The sequence below is a fragment of the Myotis brandtii genome, unplaced genomic scaffold, assembly GCF_000412655.1.
Source record: "Myotis brandtii unplaced genomic scaffold, ASM41265v1 scaffold248, whole genome shotgun sequence".
Taxonomy (NCBI): domain Eukaryota; kingdom Metazoa; phylum Chordata; class Mammalia; order Chiroptera; family Vespertilionidae; genus Myotis; species Myotis brandtii.
In genome coordinates this window covers 2,707,974-2,727,924 of record NW_005359397.1, presented here as the reverse complement: position 1 = coordinate 2,727,924, position 19,951 = coordinate 2,707,974, and the positions used below count along the sequence as shown (strand labels likewise).

The window sequence follows — 19,951 nt, the reverse complement described above, 5'->3', positions numbered from 1 at the left end:
CCGACCCCCCCGCCCCGCGAGCATTCTGGCCACGCCCCCAGGCCCACGTGATCCGTGATCCGCTCCGCCGCCGCGGAGAGCAGGGCGCGCTTCTCTGCTGTCTTCAGCTTTGCGGTCACTGTCCCAAGTGGCCTCTTTAGGAGCGTGGCGTGGCCTGGATGGCGGCCGCTCGCCTCCGAGGGCGAGCTGTGGGAAAAGACCACTGGCACGTAGTGGGCACGGAGACAGTGCAATTAACGAAATACTGATTATGTCGCAAGCGATCTCATATCTCAGCTTTACTATTGCTGTTTTACTCTCCTCCATATTTTCAGGTCGAAGCATAATAACTACCTTGTGTGTTTGCTGGTTCAGTTAATTTTTATTGGGCGCCCGGATACTGCAGTTTTCAATCCCTACCTTCGTGGAGCTTTTGTTCCGGTGGAGGCAAAAGTGAATAGGAAGTAAATGCTTGGTAAACAGTAGTGTTTATTACTATCAGTAAACAAAACAATGGGAAACAGTATGGGAGGAAGTCTTCAGGAGCCTTGAGAGTAATGCTGAAAAACAGGGATAAAAACGGTTTGGAGTAAGAGGATTAGAAATGAATAGGTCAGTTGGGCTAGGACACTAATCCAGTGTCTCCCACAATTTGACTGCTCATATGCTTCAAATGCTTGTTAAAAATACAGATATTAGTCCCCAATCCATTCTTGAGTCAGAATCTTCAGGGGCAGAGGCCTGGAAACCTGCATTTTAAGAAGCCCCACAGATAATTCGTTTTAATCAACAAGCTTGAGAAAGAGTTTACTAATCTAAAGGAGAGGCAACGAGAGCTAATACTCTTAAGTTCCAGTAGAGGAACTATTTTATGGGTAGTCAATTAGTTGAAAGGAAGTGTGAGGCTTCAGATTAGAGCTGTGAAGGAATTTCTGCACTCTTTCAGAGAAATTACATAGTCATGGAAAGGTCAAGGGTTGGAAACATGTAGACATGATTTGGAATCCTAACTTTGCCATTTCCTAGTTCCTACCTGTCATCTAATATTTTAAAAGGTTGTATTAAATGAGATAACATGTAAAGGACCTAACAGTGTAAGACCTAGCATGTGTCACAAGTTCAATGTTAGCTCTCCTTAACTCAAATAGAGCAAATTCACCAAAAGGAAAAAAAAAATCTAAATTTACATGCATACATTCATTTTCCAAATATCTTATTTCCATAATAATAAAAATAGGATTCAATACCTGGTAATCCCTCTGCCTAGAATTCTCCATACATCCTTTAAAATATTCTCATAATGGTCAGCTCTAAGAAGACTTCTCTAAACTCACTATCTGGCTTCAGCATCCCCCTCTGTAGGCTCAGACCTGTATGCTCACTTTTGTGGTGAACTTACTTAGTTGAACTATAGTTAATATCCAAGTATTACACTGAAAGCTTCTTAAGGACAAGGACCATGTCACATTCATATTCCTAGCCCAGGAACAAAGTGCCTATTGAGTAATGTATATGCGAGCACCATTCATTATACTTATTTTTAGTTCTTCATAACACTGATCCTTCCTTGTTTTATTTTTGTCTTATTTCACTAAAGGCCTAAGTACAGAAAACAGAGTTTATACATGAATACAAGGGAAATGCAATAAATGCCACTTTTATTATTTCTGTATCTTACAAATTACTCATGTGGTTTCTATAAAGAAGTCTTCCTATTTATAAAGAGACCGTAAAACTGGAAGAGACTTTAGTCAACATCTAGTCTAGGACAGCATTTGCAATCTTATTCCCCAGAATGTCATCAGTTTGGCTCAAATAAAATCTTATAATTGTTTTTTAATCTAAATACTGTTTTATAGAAAACAAAACAAAACAAAACTGAGGCTCATGGAGGTTAAAAGGACTTGGTCAGAATCAATGAGTTAATTTTGCACCAGAACTGAAACTAGAACTCAGGCTTTCTGATTTCCAAACCAGTGTTTTTTCAACCACATGGACCATTTAAAGCCATTAGAGCTTAGCTCTCCTAGGTGTGAATTAATTTATCTGTCCCAGAAAGTTCTCAAAGCCCAACTGTCCTTAATGGGTTGTTTTGTTTACAGATGTCTATTGGAGAAAACACCTAAGTAATAACATGATGTTGATGGTTTGATTTTACTGTCAAAAACTAGGAATGGTCTCAGTAGACTATCTTATCCTTCCTAATCAACTATTTTCAGAAAGAATGGCCTAAAATAACAACTCTAAAATGAAAACCTTTATGTCTTGAGATGGCAATCAGAATTTATTTAGTTCGTTGCCAACAATTCCATGAAAGTTTGATCATTTTGTTACATAAGGGTTACATTTTGCAACTTCTGAATGATAACAGGTTTTCTAGAAAGATGCTCCTCAAAATCGTGTTTCATGGTACATGATACAAGTTTTTCTGTGCCAATGGTAACTGGTACTTTCTGCCTTGAACCATATTCTGTCCAACCATCTTAGCCATGTTTAGGAGGCAGATTTAGCATTTTTCGTCATCGTACCATTTAAGGCTTTTATGTAACAAGTGTTATTCTCACTTAAGCAAAAATGGCTCATAAAAGCCCAAGAGTAGTTCTGACTTGAGACACAGCTGCAATTGTGATCATACCATTCTCTCTTCTACTGACCCAGGTGCCATGCGATAACTAGATGGCCATGTCAGTTTAGCCACCACATCCTCTCGGCATCAAGTTTCTTTCCAAAAGTACCTGACCATGTATCCATCCTTGAATCAGTCACAAGGGCCAACGACTATGATGTGCTGGCTTACACCTAGGTCACCCACTCCACCCCAAGTCAGGTGTGGTCAGCTTCACCAGAACCATATGGACTAACAGTTGGGAACAGAATGCTTCCTCAGAGAGAAATTTGAAGGTAAGAGGATGAGAGGGCAAATGAATGAAGTAAAAATAACAGATGTCCATACCACCACCTATGTAGTCATGTGCTAGAACTCTTGGCTTCCTAAGAAAAATTCTAATTTCCCTTGAGTCTGCTTCATTAAATCGCATCAGAGAGAGCTACCTCCCAGCCTGAAAAGAGGTTGTCCTTTGTAGAATTGCTTTTACAGAACTGTACTATACTGGGATTTCCCACTGAGTCTAAGGTGCAGCCCTCTGAAACTTGTAACATCTGTAAACCTGCCTGGTTTGTTGGCTTGCACACAAGAATCAAGTTCACACATGTTTTAGCATACGTGTTTACTTAGCTCCAAGGATTCGGGTACAGAGATCCACTAAGGAAGGAGACTCAGCTTTCAGGGGAGCCTATCATGTTGGCCTGAGGATCATGCATGTCTATGGAGTTGGATGAGCTGGGGAGGGCCTCCTGAGGTTGGTCTGGAGCTTTCTAAATAGAATGACTGTATGTTTTATTATTCAAATGGGGACACTTGAAAATAAAAACGGAGTGTTCACAGGAATGAACTGAAACTCTGCCAGGCAAATGGGGGCGCATTTCCAGGTGGCACCAGTGAACCTACTGAATAATGCTAATAATGCTCATCTGAACATATTCAACATAAGGCACACGTTCCATGCTCACTTCGTCTGAATACATCTAATTTCCAGGTATGGACAACTGCCCTTGGGGAGTTTAGTGTTTGAGCACACCCAGAATATCTGTCATTTTGTTTATTATCAGAATGCTTAACTATCATTTCGATAAGAGGATACTTGTGAGAAATTCTTACCTCATTTTAGTACTGAGGATTGCTCTTCCTATACCTGCATTTTACTCTTAAATCTGAGGGACATTGTGAATGGTAGATCCAACGAGGGTTCTCTTTCTGCCCTGGCCACTCAGAAGCTTCCTACCCAAAGTAAGTGTGTTGGTCACTGGGGCACACACCTGTAGCCTCATTCTTGACTCCAGTTTGCATTCCCCACCCTTGGGTTTTTCATGTAGAGGCAGGTGATAAACGTTTTTCTCTCTCCCCCTCTTCCTCTCTCTAAAAATCAATAAAACATACAGTATTAAAAACAAACAAACAAGAGGTAGATGCGCAGCTCGGGTCCCGCCCAGCATCCCGCGTGGGGCTCAGGTTGCAGCCAGCAGGAGGACAGGCAGGGGGGAGACAGGCGGGAGAGAAAGCAGGATTAGAAGGCCCAGTCCCAGGACCCTGAAGGATCTGAGGAATCCACCTCCTTGGTCAGGGCTCATAACCATCATTATTGCCCCCCCGCCCCCCGGCCCACACATACACACAGGCCTGTGTGTGCACCCCAGCCCAGCTATGGCCCTGGTCAGCATCAATGAACTGCCTGAGAACATCTTGCTGGAGGTATTCACATATGTGCCTGCCCATCAGCTGGTATTGGGCTGCCGCCCTGTCTGCAGCCTCTGGCTCAACCTCATCAACCTTGTGACCCTCTGGAAACACAAGAGCCTGCGTAAAGGCTTCATCATCGAGGACTGCGATGAGCCTGTGTCTGACTGGAAGATTTTTTACTTTTTGTGCAGCCTCCGCAGGAACCTCCTACACAACCCATGTGCTGAAGAGGGTTTGAGATCCTGGCAAATCGACAATGGGGGGGACCACTGGAAGGCGGAGAGCTTACCTGGAGGCCATGGGCAAGATTTTCCTACCTCTAAGGTCAGGAAGTACTTTGTCACATCCTTTGGATTATGCCTCAAGTCCCAGATGGTGGACCTCAAAGCTGAGGGCTACTGGGAGGAACTAATGGACATAATCCGGCCTGACATCGTGGTGAAGGACTGGTTTGCCGCCAGAGCAGACTGTGGCTGCACCTACAACATCCGAGTACAGCTGGTCTCAGCCACTACATCGCCTTGGCCTCCTTCGAGCCCCGACCTGTGACCATCCAGCAGTGGAACAATACCCAGTGGACAGAGGTCTCTCACACCTTCTCAGATTACCCTCCAGGCATCCGCCACATCCTCTTCCAGCATGGGGGCAAAGACACCCAGTTCTGGGCAGGCTGGTATGGGCCCCGTGTCACCAACAGCAGCAGCAGCATCAGCTCTAAGACGCCCGGGAACCCAGAGGCCTCCACAACTCAGCCCAAGACCACGCAGGAGCAGGAGCAGGGGCAGGAGCAGGAGCAGGGGCAGGAGCGGGAACGGGAACGAGAACGGGAATGGGAAGGGGGTGAGGACTTTAATAACTTGCCCTCCACACTTCATTTCTAGACCCTTCTGACAGTCTGGATCTGATAGCCTTTCATCTGCCCTCTGTCCCCGCCAGCCAAGTGCCAAAGGTCTCCTCCAGGCAAGAGATGAGAAGTGCGGGACAGGGAGGCCCTTGCCCGGGGACCTCCTGCCGCAGTTCTAACCTTGGGCAAACCCATTGTTGTGTAGCTCTCACTTCTTGTCATAATAAATGTTTCCAGTAAAACCAAACAAACAAACAAAACACTGCAGGTGTACTCATGACCTGGGTGCATCAGCAAATGTCTACATGGCGGACAACACCCTCTCCTATTAAGACCTCTTTTGCTCTGGCCAGATCAGACAAAGGAAGCCATTATTTAACTCTCTTCCTTTAGTCTGTTCATGCAAATGAGACTAGACAAAAACAGGATTCCACAATCAGACTAACCCTGATTAGCAGGGTGTAGAAACCAGTTGCATTACCTGCCAATGAACTAGGAATCTGGGATAATTATCAGTTGTCTTCTTTGCCCCTACTCCAGGATATTAGATTGCTAAATCATTGTCAATACACCCATCTGATGAAATTAAGCCCATGGGGCCACTAGAGTTAATATCAGGGATGAATCCAGAACTGCAACTAAGGCCTTCTTTGGCAGAGAAGCAGAGAACCAAGATCACTGTCTAAATAGCTCAAGCTTTTTCTTTGAAAAGAGACAGCTAAAGGCACATGAAAAGACTGCGATTTCTGGCAAGTGTCCTCATTCACACTATAGAGAGAGTAACATCAATATTCATAATGCTAAGGAAGGGGTGACCCTGATGCTTGCTGTTTTATGTCTTCTATCTTTTAAGTGAATATTTTCCTTCACAATTTGGATCATGTACTTTTCTCCACACAAAAATAGCTTTAGGTACATTACTTGTGACATACTCCCAGAGTTAAAGAGAAAAATGCCTGAAAGAAAAAAAGGGAAAAAAAGGTACTCAAGCAATCACCAAATAAAAGTTGTTTATATTTAGTTAATACTAAGAACACAGATATCCTAAAGAAGAGACAATTAAGAAACCATTTATTCTAAACAGGATTTTGACCATAAAAACTAGTGATTCAAAGCTCTTAAACAGAAGAACACACAAATCTAGGAAAATGCAAAACATATTTTATCTCTTACCAGAATTTACCTCTTTAAAAGATATCAATGTTAAAAATGTGCAAAGAAACTGTACCCATAGTGTTGTAACCATAAAACCAATAGCCGGTTTATATATGACAAAAACAAAATTAAAGCATGTAAAATAATGTGCAGTTTATAGAATTCAAAGAAAATCAGGGTGACTAAAAGTCAGGCAAAAGAAAAACAATTAGGGACAGGAGACATTTTGCAGAGCAGGATGCTCTGATGATGTCTATTGCAAGCCTGGAGGAACCCAGGAGACTCTGAACACTGAGCAGTCACTGATAGGAGGGATAGAGTGTAATATCTCGAATAGCCAGTAAATTAACTGGTGCTCTGGTAAAATTTCCAGAATTAAAGCCAATATAGTTCTCAGTAAGAACTGTTCTCCCTGACAACATGGCCAGCATATGGTGGAGCCGGGACCTGATGGCAGAAAAGTGAAACTGCCGCTCTTTATTCAAGTTTCTAAATGAGTCAAAGTGGGGGGTACCCCAATACTTGGAATGTCCAGGAAGGATGAGGTCAGTGGTTCTGATGGAAGTCTGGGAGCCAATGGAGCTTGCCACAGAGCCTTGGGAAGACAGCGAGGAGTATGATTTCAAACTGGAAGATCTCGAGACAGACATCTTTGATACAGGTGACCCTTCTTTAGACTGGATTCCCTGAGAAAAGACAACATTCTCGTCCACATCAGTCTGGGTGGTGGCCGACATGAACCGAACCATGGTTTGTGAGCTCGCTGCCCTGGTGGCAACTGTGGTTTGGGTCCCAGCACTAGTTATGGCGGTGCTGGTTTGTGTTCCCGAGTCACTCACGCTCACCACTGGCATCTCCTCTCCTGGCTCTGTCTGAGTGGCAGCATCAGTCACCTTTCCACCTTCTGGTTCTTCCTTGTGGCTGTTAAAGTAGTCTTCCTCGCTGATGGTGGAAGACTCAGAGTCGTGGCGCCTGGCCTCTGCCCTGCCCTTGGTGGGTGCCCCACACAGCAGCTCGGCCTTCTTGGGGGTGCTTGAGAGCCTGGCCAGCCGCTGCCGCAGCAGATTGCCCAACGTGAGCTCCTTGGACAATGGTTTCCGGTCAACTAGATGGTCAAACTTGCCGTTGATCTGGAAGCTGGACAGGAGTTTGGAGCTGATGGGCTTTGATTGTGCATACAGGATTCGGAACTCCAGATCAAAGTGTTCAACCACTTGGCCGGACAGAATGACCAAATTACTGCTATTTAATTTGCCATCTGTCCATGTAAAACTTGAGGATTAAAAACAAACAGACACTGGTAAGAATAAGCAACTTTAGTCTTTTCTTATGTCAATCTGAGTAATAAAGCCCAGATATCCTGCTACATAAGATTCATAACTCTGATGACAGCATACCTATCATGTAGTTTAAATTCAGCCTTAACACAGGCATATGACATATACAGGTTAACATAAAAGTTAAAAGACCAACTGTTTAACCAACACACTACAACCTACACACCCTCAACCTCAGTTTTTAAAAACTAGAAAGGATTTCTAAAATATTTGGCCAGTGCCCTCATTTTCGAAGTGAGGAAACGGCTAGTGGTTTCATAGAAGGAAACTGTGGTGGACCCCAGACCAGGCCCAGTCCTTAAGTATGGCCAGTGCAATGCTGTTATTCTAACCGTGACGCTGTTGCTGGAAGCACACTCAGAGCTGAGTAGGCCATGTGCCCCTGACTGTCCAGCATCCCTCCTCCTTCCTCTGGTGACAGAACCCACCCCTATCCTCGCCAAGGTCTTCATTTATGCGCCTCTCCAATTACAAGAGCATATTACCAGGATGGCCAGACTATCCTACCCCCTTGGATACGGGGAGCTACCCAGGGTGGACATGTGACCCACCTCAGGCCAAGTAATTTTTCAAGGATTAAAAGCAGTGCTGAGAGAAATAAAATCTCTCTCTTTGGGAGACAGCTATGAAAGGCCTCATGAGAAAGCCTAGATCTATGCCTTCAAATGGAGAGCTAACTGAGACTAAAGACCAACTGGAGAAAAGAAGAACCAGAAGACAGTGTTCAGATAAATGGATGGCCTCTAGGTCAAAAAGAGCTAAAAATCTTTTGACATTTCTAAGTCACAGGAGTCAAAAAATTCCATCTGCATAGTTTGAGTTAGGTTTCTGCACTTGCAATCACCCCACTGAGAGAGAAGAGTCTTTTGAAAACCCTCAATGAGTTCACATAAATAAGACACCTATCTATACCGGGATTATAAAAATGTCTGTAACAAATGAAAGCTATCATCATCTTCACCCTCAATGGTAGCATACTGCATCTGTAGAGGGTAGTTTTTATATTTTAGAATAGCCAAAAACCAGTTGAGCTAAGTTTGGCTAATACAGATCAAATCTACTTTGGGTGAAAAATCTAGATTCCTCCAGTTATTTAAAAATTTCTTATGAAAGGAAGTTTCAGGAAGAGTGTGACTTTTTCCCCAGCATTGAAGGTACTGTTTGAGAAGAAAGGCATCAAGGCTTTCTTCATCTTACCGCCTTCATCGTCCACAAATCTTTCCACCTTTACCCAGGGCTGACACATAATTATCACTCAGGAATGTGTTTCTTCAAAAATGATTTTTTCATTTTTAAACTCTACAGACACACCTCATGCACCCCATCAGACGATCAGATGCAGAGCTGGCCAAACATCGAAGCCGCAGGAGAAAAAACGGCATGTCTTAACTTCTGGAGATTAGTGTTAACCACTCATTACCTCCACCCTCTATTCAACTTCTCTACACTCTCCCTTAAGATGCCGTTGCCAATGTGAGACTTCAAAGGTGGAGGCAGAACATGGATCAGTACTTTCTAAAGCACAAGATTACAAGCCTTGAAGCAAGGTGAAGGAGTTACGTGTAAGCTGACAGCGTCAGCTCTGCCCTCTACTCTGATGCCCATGGCTGAGACTGCCCTTACCACCAAGTGAGCAGGGACAAGGCGTTCAAAGTACCCAGGAACCAGACTTGAGACTGGTCCTGTCACTGTTATTCCTAATTCATCCACTGTGGGCCTAGCTGCGGCTTGAATCTAGGATTTGCTCGCCGTGGGGTCTCCAGACAAATTTCAACCTCTGCACTTCAGTTCTGTAGACCACAGGGCAGGGGAGGTGACCCCAACCTCAACTACCTTCTGTAGGAGGAGGTATTGATTAACCTACTCACATACAGATGCACACATCTCAGAATGCCTGGCCATAAAGCCTGGCTTTGGGGGATGGGAGGGTGGGGAAGCTTCTGCCTTTACATAGCATGCTCCTTCTAAAAAATTTAGATTAATAAGCATGAGCAGGTGAGAAACTTACCTGTAGGAGCCTGTAGCCACTCGAATGCCATCAATCAATGTGAACTTTTCATGAACCTTCCCAACAATTTTAGTTCCTGATCTTGCATAGTAGATATTTCCTGTAATAGTCCGAACTGTCATCAGCTGTTGGCAGGAGAGTGTGGAAAAAAGAAATGAATAATCTAGTGAACAAATGATTAAGACAAGAGGGCTTAGTTTACAATTCCCAAACAGACAAATTTATTGGCCATGAATGGTTCACAGTCCCCATTCAGGAGCTCAACTAATGTTGCTTCACATTTAGTCCAGCTTCTCATATGCCCATTTCTTATCTTTATTTTTGAGACCCTTAGTTCATGTGTACATGTACTCTAAAAGAAGACTCACTTTTTGATAATACTAAACAATAGAATCTAGGAAATGACTTTTTAAATAAAACATGGGGGATTAAATTATCAAAGGAAACACACTAGTAATAAATAACATCTTAACAAAGGTTTAAAGAAGCTAAGTTGATATTTCTCCTACTTTTGTCTAATAGAATCACCAGTAAACAACCCATCCTCACCCACACACAACAATGGGTCTAGAGAACATACTATGAGCCTTTTCTAATACAGGACTTGAGGCAGCAAACATTCATATCACATGTGGCTTAATCAGCAATGTCATATTTCCTACAAGTATGTATTTACCAGAAAGGTACAATGGAATCACACTGGGGTTATATACTGCATGTATATGCATAATTATCTTTGTAAAATGACACACGTAAATGTATATACAATGGTATACAAAATACTAAGACAATCTGCATTCTTTGGGGCAGATCAGTAGCTAAATATTTTTAGAAATCTTACACATTCAAATTAAATGTTTAAGATTTTTGTTTGATTCTCTCATTTACTCTACAAACAAAGAAAGCCCCTATGTACCAGGCCTTGAGATAAAAGAGATATAAGGCATGCTTCTTGTGATAAGGTACACTCCTGACCTGCAAGGACTAGATAGGAGAAAAGTAATGAATGATTAAAAAATTATAGCAAGACTAAATCATCCAGAGAAGTGAAAATCTATGTCTACACAAAAACCTGTACACAAATATTCATAGTATCCATTCATAACAATAAAAGACTGGAAATTATTCTAATGCTTTTCAATGGGTGAACAGTTAAACAACCATACCATGATACTACTCAGCAATTAAAAGGAACAAACTATTGGATACACACAACAATTTGGATGGATCTCAAGGGCTTTATGCTGAGGGGAAAAAAGCCAATATCAAAAGGTCAGATACTACATGGTTCCATTTATGTAACATTCCCTAAATGATAAAATTATAGAGATGGGGAACAAGTAGTGATTTCCAGGGTTAAACATGGTAGGAGGAGGAGTGGATGTGACTATAAAGGTGTAGCATGAGGGAGATCTCAATGGTACAGAATAGCTCTATATCTTGGTGGTAGTGGTGCTCATATGTACACGTGACAAAATGGCACAGAACTATAGACACACACTGTACCCATGTCCATTTCCATCTTTTGCTATTGTACTATAAGTTACATAACCATTGGGGGAAACTGGGTGAAGGATCCATGGAAACTTCTGTATTATCTGCAATTCCTAGGAATCTATCACTTCAAAAATAAAAACAAAAGGCAAACCAAAGAAAACTATGGCAACACATAACATCATATCAATGGTATTCTTACCAAAATGCATGATCTGAATTTAACCATGAGGAAGCATCAGAAACCTAAATTCTACAGAAAACTGGCTAATGTTCTTCAAAAGTATCAAGACCCTAAAAGACAAAGGAGGAACAGTTCAGGATGAGAGGAAGCAAAGGAGACATGACAACTATATGCCAGCTATGGTCCTGGACTGAATCCTAGACAAGAAAAAGGACTTCCATGGAATCATTAGTGAATTGTATGAGATCTTTAGCTCAGATAATATAGGGTGTCCCAAAATTCACGCAAGATTTGAATTTTGCGAGAGCATTAACAACAACAACAACAACAAATAAAAGCCTAATTTTACTTGGTTTATTGAATCAGATTCTAATATCTGTTGCCCTTTGATTTCAATCCCTTCAATTTGATAAGCATTACCAAGTACCAATTATGGCCCAGGAGCAGGGACAATGAAGACCAATGAAGACCGCAGCTTTGCGTATGTGCCAGCAAAGCCGTGGAGGCCATTTACCCGATGTGCTATTCCATACATAACCCTATACTGTATACTTTATGAATCAATAAAAAATTTACAATTTTTAATTATAAACCTGTTTTCTATCAAAATTACTTCTTGCGTGAATTTTGGGACACCCTATAGTATTATATCGTTTATTTCTTGATTTTTCAAATTTGTACTGAGATTTGTAAGATGTTAACATTTAGAGAACTTGGGCTACAAATATTCATGAATTTCTTATATTGCTTTTGTAACTCCTTTGTAAATCATAAATTGTTTTAAAATGGAAATTAATTTTTTAAAAAAGCTAGTAACTTCCACAAAGGTACATATGGAGCTGGCAGGAGAGGGCTTCCTGGAGAAGGTAATGACTCCTAAGCAGAGCTTCAAAGGATCAACATATAATAAAAAGCATAAAAAATATCACTATGGGCAGATTTAGGCCTGATTTTGTGCATCTTGTCTCTTTGGCCCTTATATCAGAATGTTTTACAGGCCTCTGTGATTGTGGCCAAAGCACTTTTGAGGCCTATACACAAATGTGTGACCAAGTTCCTACAGACAGGACACCCAACATCTGAACCAGTTGCAGAGCCAGGGCCTGGGGGAGGAAGGCAGCCCTGACTTGGTGAGGGCACATGTTCACCAGCATAGACACACCAGGTGTGAGAAGCAGCCAGCAAAGATGGTGCTTCCCTAGGAAGGAGTTAAGACATGATGAAAATTGGTGAGGCAAAAGGTACAGACCTCCTTTCAACTCCTCCTGCAGACATAAAAGACAACCATAAAGACACCAACCAGCTCTGGGCAACTGAGTAGGCAGACAGACAGTACTCCTAGATTTCTGCCAAGTAGATGAATCACAGACAATCACTTGACCAAAGTGGCGGCTAGAACTAATCTGTGATTTTCCTGCTGATAACATACCACCTTAATTACAGAACAAGTGCCTTGAAATTAAACACTGATGCCTTCAATGTCCTCACATGGTTCTCTGTGAGCAGTCATAGATGAACATTTGGCTACAGGACAATGTACTTTTCCATGCCTGATTTGCATATTCCTTGGGTTGACCTGATCTCATTTCTCATTTGATTGTTGGGTCACATGGCTGGTTCATTTCTTTGGGTCTCCATGCTACAATCCTACCTCCACCGTGATTTGCTTTGTAGCATTAGCAACAAGTTGAAAATTACCTAATTAAACCCAATCCTCGGTTTCCTCATTAGGGAAAACAACCAACAAGAACTCTGTGGGAGACGTTAAATAGCTAAAATTTTGCAAAACCAAATTGCTTGATAAGAACAAGGCAGCAGCCCTGACTGGTTTGGCTCAGTGGATAGAGTGTCGGCCTGCGGACTGAAAGGTCCTGGGTTCGATTCCGGCCAAGGGCATGTACCTTGGTTGCGGGCACATCCCCAGTGGGCGGTGTGCAGGAGGCAGCTGATCGATGTTTCTCTCTCATTGATGTTTCTAACTCTCTATCCTTCTCCCTTCCTCTCTGTAAAAAAATCAATAAAATATATTTTTTAAAAAAAGATTCAATCCTTTAAAAAAAAACAAGGCAGCAACTGTATGTCCATATGCAATTACCCATATTTTTTGTTCATTCTGCTGACTGTTTTATTTCCAGTACCTAGAATAGCTCATAGTAGGTGCTCCTAGGCAATGAACTATGTTGATAAATTAAATTCTGAAGCTCACAGGTTAAGTTGATTAAAAAAAAAAAAAAAGAATGGTGTAATAAGTATGACTATTTTTCTTGCCTCTTTCCACTAAAGAGAGCAAGCTAGTTAAGTTGTACCACCTTAGATTTTTATTTCTTATTTATTTTTATTTTTATTGATTTCAGAGAGGAAGGGAGAGGGAGAGAGAGAATCATCGATTGGCTGCCTCCTGCATGCCCCCCATCGGGGATTGAGCCCGCAACCCAGGCATGTGCCCTTGACCGGAATCGAATCCGGGACCCTTCAGTCCACAGGCTGACACTCTATCCACTGAGCAAAACCAGCCAGGGCCAACCTTAGATTTTTTAAAAATATATTTTTATTGATTTCAGAGAGAAAGGGAGAAGGAGACAAAGAGAGAGAAATATCAGTGATGAGAGAGAATCATGGATGGGCTGCATCCTGCACGCCCCTTATTGGGGATCAAGCCCGAATCAAACCCGGGACCCTTCAGTCTGCAGGCCAACTCTCTATCCACTGACCCAAACCAGCTAGGGCTAACCTTAGATTTAAATACAGCCATGCTCAGAGCAAAGGCCATAAAAAGCCTAATTTTATAATGAGACATGAGAGACACCATGGGACAGTGATGGTAGATGGGGAGTCAAACCCAGTCCCACTAACTTTCCAGTTGTAGACACTGGATTCTCTGTGTCACCCCTTCCTGCCACTTACTCGATAAGGCTTCTGTGCGGATTAAATTGAATAACATTTGTCAAGAGCCCAGGCCAGTGCCCAGGACACCATAAATGTGGTCATTATGATTAAAATGAGAACCTACCAGCACTACAGTCAAAAGCAGCAGCATCCAAGGCAGCCTCTTGACGTGAACAGTCAGGCTCCTAGTTAGGAGGCAGCATGATGTGAGGGAGGGACAATGACTTGAATCCTGACTGTCGTTTCTTTTCTGTGAGACTTCAGGCAAATAAATCACCTTGCTCATGGCCTCAGTTCCCTCTCTTATAATGGGGATACCACTACTGACTGCTATGTAGATAGGTCCTATTTTTGATTGTGGTTAAATCAGACACAGTGTAACACAAACCTTTTCTTGTTCAGGATGAACTTTCAGATCCATACACATATCCAAAAACTGAGAGAGCAGAGCTTGGTCCAGAAGGATGTATACAGCAACTCCCTGTTTCCGACATATTTCCTGCAGGTCTCTGAAGATGTCGATGTCTGTGAATACATCCATCACCACGGCAATCACCTGCAGGGTCAGGGTGAGGAAGGGCAAGCTGTCAGCTCGTAACACCACCATCTGCGGCTGCTTGTCCGGGCTCTGGACCCTATCTCATAGCTGGGAAAGGATCCCCATGCTATGATAGCCTTCCTTCTCCTCCTGCAGTATTGATTTTCCCCTCACTGTGGACTCCCCTCCATCTCCAAAGACACTGTTGTCACTGTATCCTACAAATCTGGACGTGGCCTAGCTAACCCTCCCAACTGCTTCCTAGCCACTCCCCTCCACACTGGCTAATTTCTCAGAAACATACGTTAATCCACTGCCCTGACCTCCTATGATCCTGTTCCATTCAACTTCTCTTCTTTTACTAAACCCCCTTCCCGTCCTATAGGCTCAGCTCAGACCAGCAAGCTGTCTAGATTCTGTGGCTTAACACACCATTCTCTTAGGCCTGTTGCTTCCACACTGGCTTCAGTTTCCTGTCTGTAAAAGTAAACAAAACCTTAGATTCTCTGAGCCCCTTCTAGGTGTAGCATTCTCTAAGTCTGTGATTTTGAGTATTGTCTGGTTTTGGATCATAAGCTCTGAGTTTTTGTTACAACTGAGACAGGCCCACCCCATCCACCACCAACTCAGAGCTTGGAAATGACCATACCAAGCAAGCAGATCCTCCCACTTGTGCCTCTAACACTGATACCAAATCTTCACAATGTTCTACTCCCTCCACTAGTCAGGATCCAACCAAATGGCTCCCACAGCACTAGTCTCCCCTCTTTAAAAGGTGGTCTCTAGTTCTTGATTATCTTGATTATCTATCTGTCCACATCACAAGAACAGGAATATGGAAATATATCCTAAGGATTCTGTCCTGAAGCTTGACCAGTCCTTTCTTCTCCCCATTAGACTACAGTTAAGAGATGCCTCAGTCAGGTATCTTTGGGAAAATTACAGCTGTTTCCACTGTCTGTATCCTTGGCTGCAAAATAGGTTTGTAGTGAGAACTAAATTATTATGTCACATGAAATGCAAGGCACAAGAGATCTCTTAAGTGTCTGTTCATTGAATCACTTTACTAGTCCAGAGTTTGAGCTATCCAGACAGTTCAACACAGGGAGGCACCCGCCAGCTCCCGGCTTTCCTTGCTAAAGACAGACTGCTCCAGACACAAAGCCTCTAATCATACCCTTTGCAGGTTTAAACCGTGGCCCTCAGCTAACTCCTGGCAGGGCCATGGGGATGTAAAACATCCAGGCTTAGAAACAAGTCCTTGCAAATGGAGTCATAAGTGGGGGTGTAAGCTAAGAAAACTGTCCCCCGAAGCCAAGGCTTGGAGCCTTTTACAGTCTGCGGCTGTGAGGGCTTTTCTCTCCTCCCAACCTCAACAGTAAAAATGTCTTTTTTAAATCATGTTAACTCGTTGTTTTGAACTTTAAAGTATTGACAGGTCTCATCTGAACAGGACTGATTCAAACTCTGGCCCGAGAGGACTCAGGATAGTACCTAACAATATTTACCCCTTAAGTATTTAGGGGGTAGAGGAAGAGGTTAAAGAAGTGCAGAGACAGAAAGGCAATTTTGCTGTCTTTCTCCAACACCCAGAGCCTCATCTACCAGGAGGAGGGACCTTGAAATGCCAGCTCCTGGGAAGTCACTGCTACAAGAGAATCTGGAAAGATCAATTTATCTCTCTGGCTGCTTCTCCCCATTCCTCCCCTCCCCAATTTTTGTTTTTAACTTTATTTTTATTGCTGACCCTATTACAGATGTACCCATTTCCCACCCTTTGCACACCTCCACGCAGCCCCCGAATCTTCCCCAATCTGGATGAAACCCCAGCTGTGAGCTATTCCTGGTAAAGGGTACAGTGAAACCCACTGGGCACATTAATTTAAAAAATAAAGAGTTCTTTCTGAATCGGTGGCATCTCCAGAAGTCTATATCCTCTGATGGGTTTTATACATCCTATCTGGAGTTGTATCTACCCCATTCACTGAGGTCACATAGCAATGGTTAAAAGGCAGAAAAATCCTGGGCACACAAATCCCAGCTCTGTGGTTTACGAGTTGTGTGACCCTGGGAAAACTGCTCAATGTCTTTGAGCCTCGTTTTTCTCCTCTGGAAGATATGGATAATATTAGCATCTACGTCAAGGGACTGTTGTGAGGATTAAATGAGACAAAGCCTTGAAACTGGTGTTCAATTATGCAGCCAGCACCCCTTCAGAGTCTACTGCGAGCTGAATCCTTGTACTAGGCAGAAAGGTGGCTGTAAAGAATTTGACCTAGACACAACTTATCTACAAAGAGAGGACATGGGATGCAGGGAAGAAAAAGGATATGTACTGTTGGAGGCAATGAGATGAGGGGACACTATGGAGAGCAGGGACAGTACAGCATCTGCCCTGCAGCAGTGGACGCACCACAGCACTCACTGTTTACCAAATAAGAGCAGAGGAAGATCCCTGGAGGAGAGGGCACTTGAGGTGAATCACAAATAAGGACAAGATTCGGACAGGGGAAAAGTGAAGGGGAGGACATTCTGGCAGGAAGCCATGTGATGACAGGGGAAGAAGTAGGAGATAATGGGTATGTACCAGTTTGGCTGGCACGTGGAGTATGCACAAAAGGGAGCAACAGGACATGACTGAGAGATAGGTCAATGAGCAAGGTCACAGAAGGCCTTGAATGCCAACCAAGGAATCAGTATCACACAGGCAATGGAGAGAAAGGGGCTTAAGAAGAGTAATGAGTTCAAAGTGAAGACCACAAGTGACGGAAGAGGCTGATGCTGGGAGAAAGGAAGGGGTAGGCTGGAGATCTGGCCCCACCTCCTCCAACACAGGTCCATGTACCCAAGTGCCCACAACACAGCAGGCACTTGGATACCTTTAGGTTCAGGAACACTTTCTTTTTTAAATGTGATAGAGGTTTTGATGATGGAAGCAATGAGGATTAAAGAGGAAAGAGGCCATGGGAGAGCCAAGCAATGGACTGCATGGACTGGAGGAGGAAAGAAGAGGGAAGGAAGGGTGGGAAGAGGCAGAGGAAGATTCAGGTTTACACAAACAGAAAAAGAAAGAAGCTTGAGAGAGAAGCTTCAAAACTGGCAGTAAAACCTTCATAGGGGGATTCTATATGCACAGGTGTAAGAATGAGAGTAAAGCTCACAAGAGAAAGCTAGAGGAAGACAGATACCTGCTTGCTTCTCTTATATCCCACTATTCCTTCAAACATCCAGTGAGCCAACCATAAGCCTGGCATGGTGCTGGGCTTTGAGGACCTAGGGTTGTCAATCAATGTCCTCAAGAAACCCTACTACTGAGGGACACAGGAGATGAGTCAGGGTTAAGACAGTGGGATGGGGCCAATGGACATGCACCAAGGAAGCCAGCCCAGCTGGCGAGGTTAGAGAAGGTTGAGAAATGCTGGAGGCAGGGACTCAGGAGCAGGGCCATTAGTATAAATCACCTGCCAAACAGAATTTAGATTCACAACTCCATAAGACAACTGTACAAACAACAGCTTTGTTAGGTTTCACCGTTTGCTTTTAAAGCCTCAACCCTTCCTGTGTGTACTGAAAATAACTGGTTTGAATGCTGGCCCCCAGCACCCACAGGGTATTTAGAGGATAGATGGAGGCATGTCTTCCTGACTCCCCTGTACCCTTACTAGAGCAGGATTCTTTTTTAAAAGTATGTTTTTATTGATTTTTTATAGAAAGAGGAAGGGAGGAGAAAAGATAGGAAACATTGATGATAGAGAAACATAGATCAGCTGCCTTCTGCACACCCTCTACTGTGGATCAAGCCTACAACCTGGGCATATGCCCTGACAGAGAATAGAACCAGCGACCTCTATGGTGCATGGGACAATGCTCAATCCACTGAGCCATGCCAACTGGGCTAGAGCAGGACTCAAGACTTCTGTAGAAGGAACAGCCCTCTACATTTAAGCAATCAGTAGGAAATCCCTCCTTCCTTCCTTCAAGACCCAAGCCCTGCTCCCCTATACTCTCCCTCCTCAGCCCCACCAGTCCCCATGCAACCAAGCTCTGCAGAGTAGAACTAGACCTGGGGCCTCTCAAATCTCTGAGGAAACAGTCTCTTCAGTGAGCTGAGCAATGACATGGACTCATTCACCAGCCAGCCAAGTGCCTGCTTTCCAAGGCCAGACACATCTCCTAGGTGTTGGTGTTCATGCTGCAGGGCCCCAAAAGTACATCTGGACTTGACAGAGGCATAGAAGCCAGTCACTGCTCCCTCCCTGAGGAATAATTCAGGGATGGACAAAGGAGAGACATCAGGAAGGTGGGCATCCCATGGCCACCAAGTGCCTGCATGGTCACTGTGGGCCCTGCCCTGTCCTGGCCTCTGCTGCACAGAGCCTGCCCACTTTCTTAGGGCTAGAAACTCTCTAAGTGTTGACTTTTGAGAGTCTATTCCAGTGTCAACACCCACCTGAAACTCACTGCAAATTAGTCATGCCTGGTACCCCATACTGTTCCTACACTTCCTCAACCACATCTGGAGCAGCCACACCTGTGTCAATCCCACATCATCAGGTGACAAAACCACAAGCCTTACTTCACCCTACCAACTATCCCTTGCTGATCTATACCAAGGGACTTGGTGGTCCACGCAATTAGAGTCACAGTCTCAGGTATTCTTGGTCTTTAGGAAGGGCACAAACCCTGTTTATGCTACTTTTCACATAGAACCGGAATCTTTTCTACATGTCTTCTTGCACAAAAGCTCTACGAGATATCTAGAGATTTCAAAACCCCATTAATTGTATCCCCAATTTACAAATGAGAAAAATAAAGCTTGGAGAGGTTAGGTAACTCGTTCAAAGTGACACACTTAAGCAAATGCAGGAGCTGGAATTTCCGCCCAGGCCTGTGTGACTCCAGAGCTGTGTGGTAAAGTGTTAAACTAAATACAGTGGGGCCTTGACTTACGAGTGTCCCGACTAACGAGTTTTTTTGAGATAGAGCCGTCTCTCGGCCGATTTTTTGCTTTGAGTTGCAAGCTCAAAAAAATTCGGGTTACGAGCCAGCTTCAGATACCCCACCGCTAGTTGGCGCAGCGAACGTCACAGTGATTTGACATACGAGTAATTTGAGTTATGAGCTCTGTCAAGGAACGAATTAAACTCGTAAGTCAAGGCCCCACTGTATTACTCCCAAGAAGTCCAGTAATGTTCAGCCTGCAAATGACTGAGAGCCTGGACTAAATCC

At 43.5% G+C, this 19,951-nt stretch overlaps 2 protein-coding genes and 1 pseudogene across 2 annotated transcripts in view; 1 reads left to right on the top strand and 2 right to left on the bottom strand.

Annotated features, from left to right (window-relative positions):
- Positions 1-3,702, bottom strand: part of DHX35 (DEAH (Asp-Glu-Ala-His) box polypeptide 35) — a 67,261-nt gene extending 63,559 nt beyond the window's left edge. The window contains exons 1-2 of the mRNA XM_005867324.2: positions 3,698-3,702; positions 23-186 (exon numbers count right to left, since the gene is read on the bottom strand). Of these exons, the coding sequence (XP_005867386.1) occupies positions 23-186; positions 3,698-3,702 (169 nt within the window). The remainder of the gene's footprint in view (positions 1-22; positions 187-3,697) is intronic.
- Positions 3,703-4,013: 311 nt separating this feature from the next.
- Positions 4,014-5,312, top strand: LOC102248831 (annotated as a pseudogene).
- An 801-nt stretch (positions 5,313-6,113) lies between these two features.
- Positions 6,114-14,816, bottom strand: FAM83D (family with sequence similarity 83, member D). The gene is made up of 3 exons (XM_005867323.2): positions 14,573-14,816; positions 9,621-9,745; positions 6,114-7,547 (listed from the first exon to the last, which is right to left on the bottom strand). Exons 1-3 carry the CDS (start codon positions 14,789-14,791, stop codon positions 6,575-6,577), a joined length of 1,317 nt encoding a protein of 438 aa, XP_005867385.1. The 5' UTR covers positions 14,792-14,816; the 3' UTR covers positions 6,114-6,574.
- Between the last annotated feature and the right edge of the window lie 5,135 nt (positions 14,817-19,951).

Coding starts and splice junctions, on each gene's coding strand:
- FAM83D (XM_005867323.2), bottom strand. CDS start 14,791: ATGGTGGTGTTACGAGCTGACAGCTTGCCCTTCCTCACCCTGACCCTG. Junction 9,746..14,572: donor TTCATCCTGAACAAGAAAAG/GTTTGTGTTACA, acceptor TCCTGCCAACAG/CTGATGACAGTTCGGACTAT. Junction 7,548..9,620: donor GTGGCTACAGGCTCCTACAG/GTAAGTTTCTCA, acceptor TTAATCCTCAAG/TTTTACATGGACAGATGGCA.